Source organism: Puntigrus tetrazona, chromosome 7 (genome assembly GCF_018831695.1).
Source record: "Puntigrus tetrazona isolate hp1 chromosome 7, ASM1883169v1, whole genome shotgun sequence".
Classification (NCBI taxonomy): Eukaryota; Metazoa; Chordata; class Actinopteri; order Cypriniformes; family Cyprinidae; genus Puntigrus; species Puntigrus tetrazona.
In genome coordinates, this window is record NC_056705.1 from 35,831,399 (window position 1) to 35,844,553 (window position 13,155).

General features: G+C 38.4%; 1 protein-coding gene across 11 annotated transcripts in view; it reads left to right on the forward strand.

Annotated features, from left to right (window-relative positions):
• The first annotated feature begins 12,675 nt into the window (after positions 1 to 12,675).
• neo1a (neogenin 1a) overlaps positions 12,676 to 13,155 on the forward strand; it is a 126,036-nt gene continuing 125,556 nt past the window's right edge. For 5 of the 11 annotated variants that reach the window (XM_043244025.1, XM_043244020.1, XM_043244027.1 and 2 more), the window contains exon 1: positions 12,676 to 13,089. In XM_043244025.1, the coding sequence (XP_043099960.1) occupies positions 13,017 to 13,089 (73 nt within the window). In that variant the 5' untranslated portion in view covers positions 12,676 to 13,016. The remainder of the gene's footprint in view (positions 13,090 to 13,155) is intronic. The other 6 variants (XM_043244023.1, XM_043244018.1, XM_043244019.1 and 3 more) reach the window with 3 other exon arrangements.

Here is a 13,155-nt window from a genome sequence, read left to right on the forward strand (position 1 = left end):
GTACAACTTGTAGTGAAATGTTAGTCTGGTACATTCCAAGACTGTGCAAAAGAGAAAGAAAGAAAGGTATTTAACCTGCTTATCAAGGCGTTCGAGCAGATTCCATTCATTTGACTTGAAGATACATACAGGGAACTTTACTTACATCAGAAATTTAGTAGAATGTTCTTATTGTGTTTATATTGTATTGCAAATTGCTTTTGCTATTGAGGTGGGTTACTGGAAAGGTTTGTTGGTATGGGCAGGTTTAAGAGTGGGTTTAGCTGAAGGGATGGGTCAACAATGTAAATAAATCTAATTACAGAAATCTGTTATAATATAAAAACATGTATGCACGCAAAACGTGCATTTTATTAAATGCTTAATTTAAATATTAGTAGTTAAAAGAATAGTTCAACAAAAAAAAAAATCTGCACTTTTACAAATAAAGATACTAAAGCATGTTTATACCTAAGAGTCCATTTTGGTAGCTTAAAGGGACATATTAGTATTTAAAGTGTACATATTTGAACCTAATAGATACAAAAGTGTATATTTTATAAAGGAAACTCCACAGCTTTTGTACCTTTTGTTCTGAGAGTGTGTCATCATTTACTCACCCTTGAGTAGTTCCTAATCTGTGTGAATTTCTTTGTTCTGTTTAACACAAGGGAAGATAATTTGAAGGACTTTTGTAACCAGGATGTTTTGGGTCACCATTGACTTCCATAGCCAGAAAAAAAATCTATGGTGACCGAAAACAGCTTCTCTTTAAAATATCTTCCTTTGAAATATATACAGATTCGGGGCTACTCGAAGGCTGATTAAATGATGACAGAATTTGGGTCAGAATTTTTGGGCGAACTATTCCTTCAAGGCCATCCAATATAAAGTGGGACTCATACTAGAAATAAGTTGAGGCAAAAACCAAAATATACCCTGCTGTTGAACATGGTTTTGTCGTGTCTCATCATGCATGTAATGAAACGGATGGCCCTTCATTTATCTGTTGTAAGTACTTTCATTTGTCAAGCTGGAGCTTCAAAGCACTTTGGGAGGTTGGAAGGAGGGGGTTTGGGGGGTTTGGTTATCCCAGATAACTCAGCCTGTGCGGTGGGGGCTTCCATCAAATGTCATACTGAACAAAAGAGAACAGAATAGATTAGTTATTAGCGTGTGAGAAGAAAGTCACATCAGATAGCTCTGCTCTGCTTTGAATGTTCAATAATTAGATTAATCTGACAATCCCACACCTTGCTTTCCCGTCATCCCGCTGGTCTCAAATCTATTGTGTTACCTTTCCCTTAAAAGACTGCCTCTCAGGTGTAGTGTTTCAGTGTGAAATGAGCTCGCTCCCGTCCGCCCGTGTCTTTAGAGAAATGAGGCTGTATAATGGAGCTGGTTGTGTGCAGAGAATATTGTTCGGCAGATAATGGCCTCCGTGTTAGACTACACGAGTGTGTGCATTCTATTGTATAAAGCAGAGAGCTGAGTGGGTCAGGGCTGTAGAGTAGCACCTCATCAGTCATAATGACCAGGGCGAGGGCGGTGGGGGTATTGTGGGATAGACGCAGAGCCCTGGATTTAGTTTCATTAGATGTTCCCTGAAAAGCCTGAGGAACCTACTCTGGGAGTTTAGAGTTTGTTTGCAGAGCTCTAATGATAGATGTTTACAGTTTCCACGCCATCTCTCCAACCCTGCCTCGACTGAATGTAACAAACGCATTGTTTAATTTCTCCACAAGGTCAAGCAGAGGTATTGTATGTTGAGCATGCTTCAAATAATTGCTTCTTCTTTTTGCTTTCACATGTTAATATTTGACAAAACTCAAGCAGAATTACAAACAAGAGGGAAACTGCATCGCTCGTTTAACATTCTAACATTTAAAGTGCCCCTATTATGAATTTTTGAAAATGACCTTTCATGCAGTTTATAACATCCTTTCATGCACTGTAACTTTTTATTCTGAAAGAGCACCATGTGTAAAGTTACTGTCTCTCAAAAGAAGTGAAAATAGCCTATTTTCTTAGCAATAGATTCTATTTACACTACTTAAAAATAGCAGCACTATTTAAGTGAAAACAGCATTTATACAAAATACATTTATACAAAACCAATACAAAATGCAAAAATGCAACTTATTGAATGTAAATGTTTTATTTTAATTCAAATTATTAAATGAATGTCTTGGTTGACACCCTTATTGGGACAAAGCCCTTTCTATACCTGCCCTAACCCTTTCCCTAATTGCCTTATAACTTTTTAAATTTTTATTGAAAATAAATGCTTTTCCGATGTGTTAAAAGTTAAAAAAGGAGAAAAAATTTAGTCAGAAGGCGGATTCGATGCAACGTCGACCTTGTCAAAGACAGTATGCAAAATATTCAATACGCAATATGCAAAATATTCTTAATTTATCAATATTGCCCATAATTCCTTAATTTCTTGTGCAATGTAATTAAGATATTTTTGATGAAATTCGACAGCTTTCTTTCCAGGCATAGACAACAATGCAACTGAAATGTTCCAGGCACATATACATGCATAAGGACATATGCATGTCAAGGACTTGCAATAATAATAATATCTAATTTCTTTTTTACGGTCCAAGTTTAGGCCTCGGAAGTATAAATACACATTCGCACAAGGGAAAGAGTTACTCTTGCACCAGTAACATTATCTGTCCTTAAGCTGACTTTTTGAAGATTACATATTTCTCATTATGCTAATACATTATTCCATCTATCAACTTGAGCAGTATCAGATGTAAACATCCTCTATGTGCTTTATTAAACCCTTGGGAGGAAGAGCTCCCTCTGCTGAAAATCCAGGGTCGTGAACTTAATTAGATGGAAGCAGAAGATAGAACTTTCCAAACAGATTTATGACAACAGCGAAATTGCTTTTATTTATACTGAAGATGACAGACTTGACCTGTGTCAAGAAGTCAAAACATAAAAAAAAAAGTTAAACTGTATTAAAATGAAGACTAAAAAGGAACACAGTGACTGTGAATAATTGCTTTATTCACGTGTTTACAAGATCGAAGCCTGTATATTTACTTTCCCGAGTCATATTGTTGCGGTCCGTCCATAATTAGCTATGTTATACCTTGGGTGCCTAATTATTTCTTTCTACAAAGCTTGTTATAGAATCACTCACCGGTCTGTTGAGGAAAAAAATGTGAACACTGCGCCAAATTGGACAACCGCTGTGAAAACTAGAAAATGTGCTGGATTTAGAAAAAAATAGAGTGCTGCGGTTAGGCTAGAAGGCCATGCGTGTGTCTGTACGTGTCTGTGCATGCGTGCCTGTGTATCAGGTGTGTGTCTGTATCACGCTGTGGCCTTGCGCTGAACAGCTCTGAGGTGATGAATAACACATTATGGTGATTGGTTTTGTCTGCTACCTGCAATCGCTCTGCCTGTGGAATACGAACAGCCTGCTTTATTACAGCCTTTCTCTCCGACTTACACAGTACAAATGATGGGCAGGACAAATTGGGCAGAGAAAATGGAAGAGGAGCACTGTGGAGAAGAGCTCGTTATTTAAAAGACCGAATAACTGATTCCGCCAATAAGAATGCATCTTTTTTTTACACGTGGAAGAAGAATTTGGCTTACCATTCACGGGCAAATGACTATTGCATAATATGCGTTCTTTTTAGTGAAGAAAGCGCTGTACTTTAGAGTGCGTAGAAGATGAGCTTTTAGATTACTTCATCATAATTGCGTCTTTAACAGACTGCTTAGTTAAATCACTTCTTTCGCTTTTCGCTGCCCTGTTAAACATCTTGTCGCAGTTAACATCCTCCACATTTCATATACAGTAGGTGAGGAATTAAGTTGATCTGCAAGTCGTGGGTCTTTTAGGCTGAGAACTTTCCACATGTTTTTGCATAACGGTGAGTTAATGACTAAATACGTATGAGAGTTTACAATGATTCTCAGATGAGATAAAATGCGGATAATACTAAACTAATATTTATATTTTTTCATAGGGTTTGATATCAATTATTCATCTACCTAAACCCTTTAATCTAAACCTCTTTACGTAAGAATCCACCACATTTGTGGTTTTTAACACTTTTAACACTTTTTTTTTATCCAGTGCCTAATGGATTGTGGGATATAGCCATTAGAGTGCGTATGAATTTCCATCTGGGTACCTTTGGGATGAGAACCTAAGTTCACCCAAAAATGAAAACCCTGTTATCATTTACTCACCCTCCGCTTGTTCTGTGCCTGTACACGTTACTGAACACCAAAGAAGACATTTCGAAGACCGTTGGTAACCAAACAGCCATCGACTTCCACGTTACGAAAGTCAGTTTTTAAATAAAAACCATTTTGATTTCTTAGCTCATTCATATGTAAATGTATATTCCTATACAATTAATTAAAAATGTAAATTGTCCATTACGATTGCTTCCACAATTCGAAAGGCGAACAACGCTAGAATCAAACAATTACATCATTATGCGCATATCAGCGTCCAAGAAACTTTGTTTCAGACCCTCATTACAGCATGAGAATGCATGAACTCACAACACAACATTTATGAGGACGTTGGCATTGCGTTTGGTGCTGTGGCATCGAGCCTCGGCTGGCAGAGCGCTGTGTATTCTGGCTCTGAGACCCAGCGATGAGGGACCGTTGCCAGTTGGTGCTCATCAAATTATTGTTGAGCTGTCCCCGCCAGTAAATTGCTGTTACACCTGTTCAGTAGAAATGGAGGAGCTCTAGCAGAGGAAGCCCATATGTCATGCCAACACCAATCCCTACTTCGTCTCCCAGCCATACCCTCTCTTACGTTCACAACAGCCAATAGTCAGCCCTATTCCAATACGCTTCAAAATAAATAACAATGTTAAAAAATTGACAGTTACAAGTGCTTATAGACATACAAACAGATTTATGAATGCACATTATATTAAACTCAACTAACTTAAGGTACATTTCTGCTTTCTGCATAGCCTGCGTATGTAGCAGACATAAAAATATTACTTTATATAAAGCTAGAATTATCTATGTTTCTAACTTTCATTTATTTTATTATCATCATTTGAAGAGTGTAATAGACTTGAAAATTATCATTATGAGATTTGAGAATGCTAGCAGGAAATAACGATCTTCACCGAAGAATGAAATTAGAGAAAAAAGCAGGCCATGCTACCATTCTGCTGAACTAAAATCTTTACATATTAGTAAATATTGAATTGTGTTGGTTAAACATTGATCTATTCGGAAATCCTGACAGGGGTAGAAAAGTGCCAGATGTCTTCAGTGATACAACATGAGCACAACTGCGTAAATGCATCGATGGATTTAGACAGATTTGTAATTATATAGTGACTGAATATAGTTTTTCCTGACAATCAGTCATAGCTTCAAACAGATGTGTTATTTCTGAACTGTTAAGCTCGAGGCAGCTGGCAACAAATTGCCTGATCTCAAGATAATGCTCTGTCTACATTGTTTTTTTGATCAGACAGTTGTTACACACACACACACACACACACACACACACACACACAAAACAGTGTTTCCGTTTTATGGGGACATTCCATAGGTATGGAATGGTTTTTATACTGTACAGACTGTATGTGGTATTGTCCTACACCAACCCTACACTTAAACCTATCCCTTACAGGAAACTACTGACACTTTTAGATTTTCAAAAAATGCAATCCTGTCTGTTTTCTACGCTTGTTTCCTCATGGGGACCTTGTGGTGGCATTTGGTCCCTATAACGTGATAAATACCAAGTGCACACATACACACACATATGACTTGGACCCATAAAAATGGGCCCAAGATGGAAATCTAGAACATAGGCTGGATATCACTAGATGTATGCTATGGGCCTTCATAAGATTCTAACAAATCTATAAATAAATAAGTAATACATTTTCCATTTTGGAAACTAGTATTACTATAGGTAAATTATTTGCAACTACATAAAACACGTTAGACCAACAGAATTCCCCTTTTGAACCATAGTTATCAAAGAAAAATCATATTGAGCAATGTTGTAATCAAATAAATGAGCAATATTGCTGAAATGTTAAAGTGTCCCATTATGGATTATGAAAAGTCCCAAACAACAGGTTGACTTGCATACAAGGTCAAAAGGTCATCTTCTTACAACATGCATTTATTTTTAAGAGTGTAAGGAGAAAAACAACAGCTATCAAATATCCTTAAATGGATTTCAAGGAAATGAGCTTGACAAAGTTGACATTTAACCCAGTTTATCATTAGTGCAGGTGGGTGCAAATGTGTGCTCAAGTAATCTTACCTGATAACAGCATTCCGAGGAAGTTCACATGTAGTTCATTTTCCACAAAAAAAACTCTAAAACCTCTTAAAGGTGCATCAAAATTAAGCAAAACTGTATAGATGAGGTAAACGTATTATCTGTTCATGATATTATTTTTAAAAAAAATTCCTTTCTTCTGATTACTGCAACAAAAACCGGCCGCAGCTTTCTCTCGGTAGAACGGATTATCATGCTCATTTTGATGTTTTGAAAATTCACAATTTGTTGAGGCTGATCAACGTTTCTCTAGCGGGATATTTAGGTTTGTTAGTCAGGTTGTTTACAGTCAGCCATTCACAGTGTTTACAGTATTGATGGTGAGCAGAACGCCATCTGGGAAATCCATCACACTACAAATATGAATGTTTACACAATGACAGTAGATTTATCTCCAAGTATAATTTGGGTCCTGACAATTCGATTTAGTTTGGTTTCCTATTGCATAAACATCTGGAACCCAAGTATTACCAAGACTCTTTCATCTCCTACTCTGCCAAGGGACTAAAGTCAGTTCGTTTTCATGATTTCCCCCATCGAACCTTTTCAACATCTTGTGTAATTCTTGGTAGTTCATGTCTTTCACATTCCACTTTTTATACCGTTCTAATTTCCCAACTCCCAACCCGCTACAGCTTTTTTTCATCCAAATACTTGACTTGGACACAGCGCAGTATCTGTGTTTTCTGATAATTTGCTTTGGCAAGCAAGCTTTTGCCAAGAACACGTACAAATAAACATAAATAATGGCCAGCGAAGTGAAAGACACGGTTCCAGAGAGTCCAAGGTCAATGACTTCAAGAAAAACAGAGAAACAGAGTACATGCATATGCATATGACTTTGCAAAACTAATTGTTACAATGTATAATTGCACATAATTTAAAAAAACATAATTACTTGCACGTTTGCTGTTTTTTATCTTTCTACCAAGACCCTTTTATTGGGTGTTTTTATTTTGTAATACATGTATATATTGATAGATAGATAGATAGATAGATAGATAGATAGATAGATAGATAGATATGCAACACAATCCGATATTCTATCAGAGAAGGGAATTCTCTGTGCAAAATATAGAACTAATAAGATGTGGAGTTGAATTTTCTTATCAAATGCTCAAGACATTGGTTGTGCGCGCTTGTCGGGAAGAAAGAGGTTTTAAAACGAGTGTGAGATCAACATTTGGGTTTTTCATGTTCCCTCACTGCTGCAAGTTCATGCTGTCACTACGATTGAAAGAACCCCTTTAAGTGATCACATTCATTCCAACAACAACAGCCCACCTCCTCTGTCAGGAAGAAAGCTCTTAACCACACATGCTCTGGCTGGGAGAATGTGGAAATGTGGCCGTTTTTAGCCTTTCAGAAGTAAAGAGCTGTGCGTTAAAAAGTGCTGTTTCATTGTGCTCATTTTATATGCATAACAATTGAATAAACTTCTTACATTAATGCCTTTTACACCATTATTCAATTACGTTCAAAAACTACAACGATCAATCATTCCATGGTATATACTTTAAATAAAGTGCGGCATTCATCTTGTTCTACTTTTGTTATTATGTAGTCTATCAATAACACTAACTTGTGAAATTAACCACTTTCATTTCACGAATGCGGTAGTCATTTTTTTCCTTGACAAACTCTAAGAGGCTTTGGCCCGTGCAATGCACAAGACACCCAGGATTTGTTCCGAATTTGTGGCAGGCAATTTTTGGGCATTCCGTCTTGGTACGGCTCCCTGCTGTGCTGCGGGACAAGTCAGCCTCCACATGCTAAGCCCCCCGGTGGGGTGAAAGATGGCCGACCCACTTAAGATCATTAGTCTCTGCTCTCTACATTTCAGATTTTTTAATCTTCCACCCAAATGAACTGTTCTCTGCTTTGAAACGCTTTCAAGTAAAGACAAATTTGAGGATTTGCTGTTTGGAAAGTTCTGTTCTTCTGAGATCATTTTCATAAGCCATCCTGAGAAGTATAAAGGGATTTGTGTCAAAACCACTGCCATGTTGTAGCATGCTTTCAAGTGCCACTCCAAAGGGAATTCACTACCTGCAGCTCCAGGAGTATCATGAGAGAAATCTTTGGTGTGTTGGATCGGGAGAGAATTTTGGTTACAGACACAGACCTTACATATTAATGAAAAACAGAATTATTTAAAGAATTGATTGTTTCGAATATAATGAATATAAATACAAATATACATATACAAACAATCTAGCATTAAGGGCCAGCTAGTGCCGAAAAATAGTTAAAATAGTACTGTCAGGTTTTACTGTGCATTATTTCTGCAGATTCCCTTGCAGACACGAAATTTATGAAAGGATAGTTTTAAATTGAATCATGCAACAAGATTTATTAACGCTTGCCCTGTGCACTTACTGGCATTTGTGCCATTATTTAACACCCCCAAAAAGCACGTCTCAAACCATTTTGAGCTTTAAAAGAACGCAGTTTGTTGCTATTATACATTAACTGAATATATTGTTTGCCATGTTATTTTTTAATTTGCTTCAGGAAGTAAAAGACCACTTGGAACCCCAACTAGGAGTCACGTAATACCAGGTCTACCAAAACCTCTCGCAAACCTTAATTTTTTAGCCTCCGGTTCAACGTACTTATTTTTTTCTACCGCTAATATGCACTGCACCTGGTATATTGCTAATTTGCCGTTTAGTAAAACTGACCCTTGATGACATTTATTTACATGACAACAGCATTTGCAAGTTGACTTTATGCACCTGAATGTATACGCGCATGGTTATGTAGTTTTTACTCATTAAAAGTGATACTGCGGACTACACGACCACATTTTTTTGAGTGTATAGGGATTATTTCAGCATTGTTGATACTTGAATCAAAAACACAAAAGGAAAAGCACATTGTTAGAATATTGTTGATGTGTAAACTTTGAAAGCAAGTCATCCACTTAAAAAATCAATTGCCCCCTAAACTTAAAATCTGGTCGTGCCGATAACTGAAACCAAATGCTTCTGATAACGGAGTTTTTTTACAGCACCGTGAAATTTCAGACCACTCTTAATCGTAAAACTGCTTTAGTTCAGCCACACTGGAGCACATTTCAAGCATGAACAGCATAATCTTGTTACGCCTGAGCTCCACCTTACAGACTGAAAAGCAGACGTTTTTCTTTAGGATTTTCTTGTAGAGAGCAGAATTCATGTTTCCCTTAATTATTGCAAGTCGCCCTGAAGCAGCAAAGCACCTCCACACGCGTACACCGCCACCAGCATGCCTGATTGATGGGGTAGCTTTATTTACGCACGTATGTATGTACAGTATGCACGCAGAGTTCTGTGTTCGGTTTACTTTAGATGTAACAGGAAACCGGTCTTCAAAACATCCCACGTGAGACTCATCAGCTCACAAACATTCTCCAAAAAAGTTTGAGGATCATCAAAGCGTGTTTTGGGAATTTCGGTGAGCCTTAATGTTTTTCTGGGTTAGTCGCAATTTATGCCTTACTGCTTATCCATCTTTTGTCAAGTGTCTTTCAGATAATAGTCACGAACAGAGATTTTTTTCTGATGCAAGAAAGGCCTGCAGTCCCTTCGATGTTGTCCTTGGGTCTTTTGTGACTTTCTGGATGAATCGTCACTGTGCTCTTAGGAGTATTGAAAGGTCGGTGGTTCTTTACAGTCCATAATCTTTTGATATAACTCTCTAAGCCCTTTCCAGACTGATGTATTTCATAATTTCTGGAATTTTGTTCCGACACAGCGTATACCCTTTAACCAACTTTATGTTTTGGACAAAGTTGTGTTTCGTGTTGATTTAACCGAACAGGGCTGGTTGGTAATCAGGCACTTGGTCCAGCTGAGCCCCATTAGGAATGCTCTATTAACAGGGTTTTTACACAACACCATTTTCAGCTCGATGCTTTCTGCGCTGTTTGGTCATTTATTTACATTACATTACATTTACATTATGGGGGCCTGAAAACACAACCTTTAAAGTTATTACAAATGATATTGTCTCCGTGAAACAGGTGATGTTGTTTGCATGCATACGATGTGCTCAGTTTATGCCCGCAGGTACAGGTTGGAGCGCTGCTTCTTTACAAAGTGACATTGCCAACTAATTGCCTGGCACTCGTAGTAGCGTTTTGGCCCAGATCTGTGTGGACATTTTGGAAGAGCGGCTGGCTGTACGTGAAGTTTTTCAAAAACACAAAACTTTGCAGTACACCACTGACATGTGAATGTGTTCTTAATTATTGTTTTTGCCTATTGAGCCATGGTTTGGTGTTGGATGTAGGATTTAGACACAGGAGCGAATACGTTTTCAGACAGACAGATAATCTCATTTAAAAAACTGAGCATTTGAGTTCACGGTGATACAATAAAAATATCATAACACTGCATTTTGATATAGTGTCCAGCATTTGCACACATTAGAAATGAATGTCACTGCAGTAGCAAACAAATTTCAGCATTTTTTGCTTGAGATGTATAGCCTAAGTTCATTACACAATCATAAAACGTTTAACTTTGAACAGTATATGTTGTGGAATGGGATAAACTTTCATTTTAAATTACTTTCGTGACTCATCGCGGCCATCGTACTCAACGATCTGGCTAATAACTTGGAAGAGTCTGATTGCCAAAGGCCTAAATGTTAGTCAGATTTAATATTAACAACACAAAATGCATAGAAGGTGAAGAAATATTAACCTGCATCAGTCAGGATGAGTCTGTGGGCTGTGATACTGACAATTCAGCAAACACTGGTGTCCATACGACATACGACGTCCCCGTCCACAACCAAATAATCTGCCTTAAATTAATAGGGTTCAGTGCTTACAGTGATCAGATTAATTCCGCCAGCGTTTTCTAAACCTGTATTAATCCCTGTAATCCTCAGCAGTTTCACTGCCAAGTGCTTTAATCCTTCAGCCACCAAGTGCGAAAAATACGAAAGTAGCTGTGCGGATGTACATTTCGCTTCTGTCCGTCATTCTAACTTTCAAAACAGAGGCTCTTGAAATCCAAAATGCAGAAAGCAAGATCTCTGTTTTCTGGCTAAGGAACACACTGAGGAGATCCCAAAGGTTCAAGCTAATCAAGGGTAGCATGTTCGGCTGCGAGTGGTAGGAGATCTCGTATCACTATTAGCATAAAATAACAGCCAGACTTTCGTGTGTGCATCCCGTACAGTTTCACCACAGCAAATTACGCGTAACACACCAGAGGTAAACGGTGAATAACAATCGCTTATGCAGATTGAAAAGGATGTAATGTTACCGAGGCGAGCAGTGCACGGTTAATGCGAGAATTGCCTCTAATATCCTGCTCAAACTCAAAGAATGGAAATATATACACAGCATTTTGAGGAATTTAAATTTCTCAATCACACCAACACAAAATGGAGCATGCAATTACAGACACAATCAATAGTACAATTCAGTACCATGGTATTACCAGCACTTGACCACGTTTAACTGAGTGAATCTGCCAGTAGATGGAGCTCTTCCAAGCGAATGTTTCCAGAGCAGATCCTAAAATGTCTTGAACGTTTCAGTGGCAGATGAACGAACAGATTTTCGTCGCATTGCTTGCATCAAGTCGTCGAAGACTTTTCCATTTTTAAATGGCGAGACAACAACAATGAAATATATTCTAAAAATAAACGAGAGAGAATATTTAAAATATATGAATGCTGGCTGCTAGTACTGGAATCAGTTACATTTAGATATAGTATTTGGAAGCCTGTGATAAATTCTGCCACCTGGCAACCCTGGTATGGAAGTGTGAGTAGAGACGGTTGGCACAACATAACGCCCCCATGGGAATGTTTGGCACAACAGTCCGACATAACTTTAGTCTTTAATTAACAAACTATGAAATACTAATTTGTAACATTAAATGTGTTCGCTTTTCCGTCAAGAACTCGAGCGTTTTACGGATGCCGTAGTGTTTGTTTCGCCACCTATTATTTAAAGTTACCCCTTAATGGTGTATGTTAATTTAGTTGGTGCTTTTAAGTAAAGTTTCAAGTTAAACTTTACAGGTATGATCTACACAAAAGGTTTACAAACAGGTTGCCAGGTCGAGGATAACCTTATCCTCGACCTGGCAACCTGTTTGTAATCCTTGAGCGTGGTATTTCAAACATATCGCTTTGAATTGAAACTAAAGCATTCGGCTGTTCAATGAAAGCCAATAAACACGACCTCGAATATTGCTCAAGATGGATAAAAGGTTCAAAGCCATTTCGGGCTTTTGAGGTGGCCACCTGAGATGGTTCCCGATCTCTTCGCGATCCAGTTCCGGTTTTCCCAGGGTCCATCTGAATTCCTGCTGTTCTCTTTCTCTCTCCCTCTCTCTCCGAGATCACTGAAAAATATCTCCAACCGTCCAGACTGGCTTTCTCTCTCTCTCTCTCCCCTCACCTTTACACATTATGTCTGCACTGACGCTTCTCGTTTCGCTCCCGTCCAGCTCGGCGTTGGTTTAATCTCGGGAATATGGATTGACTTTGATTTCACTCGGTCGCCTGTTGAAGTTTTTTAAAGCGCATTTCTCGGGGCTGATCGTGCCCCTCCGCTCAGCGAGCTTCATGTTTCCTTCGGCAACTTTCGGAAGTAACTCGTTCCGGATGTGTCCGCGCTGTTGAACCGATCCGTGCGCGCGATCAGAAGGATTTTAAATACGGATTGAGCTCGAGGCTTTTCACACTTCTTTTATTCGTGTTTAAAGTGATGGCGGAGCGGGGAGCCCGGCTGCTCCTCTCTCTTTGCTGCCTCACGATCACGGTTTCACATGCTGAAAAAGGTAAGCTTCGAGAGCGTTAAAACTTTCTGTAGCGCGTGAAAGTGACGGATGTGTGTAAATCTATGC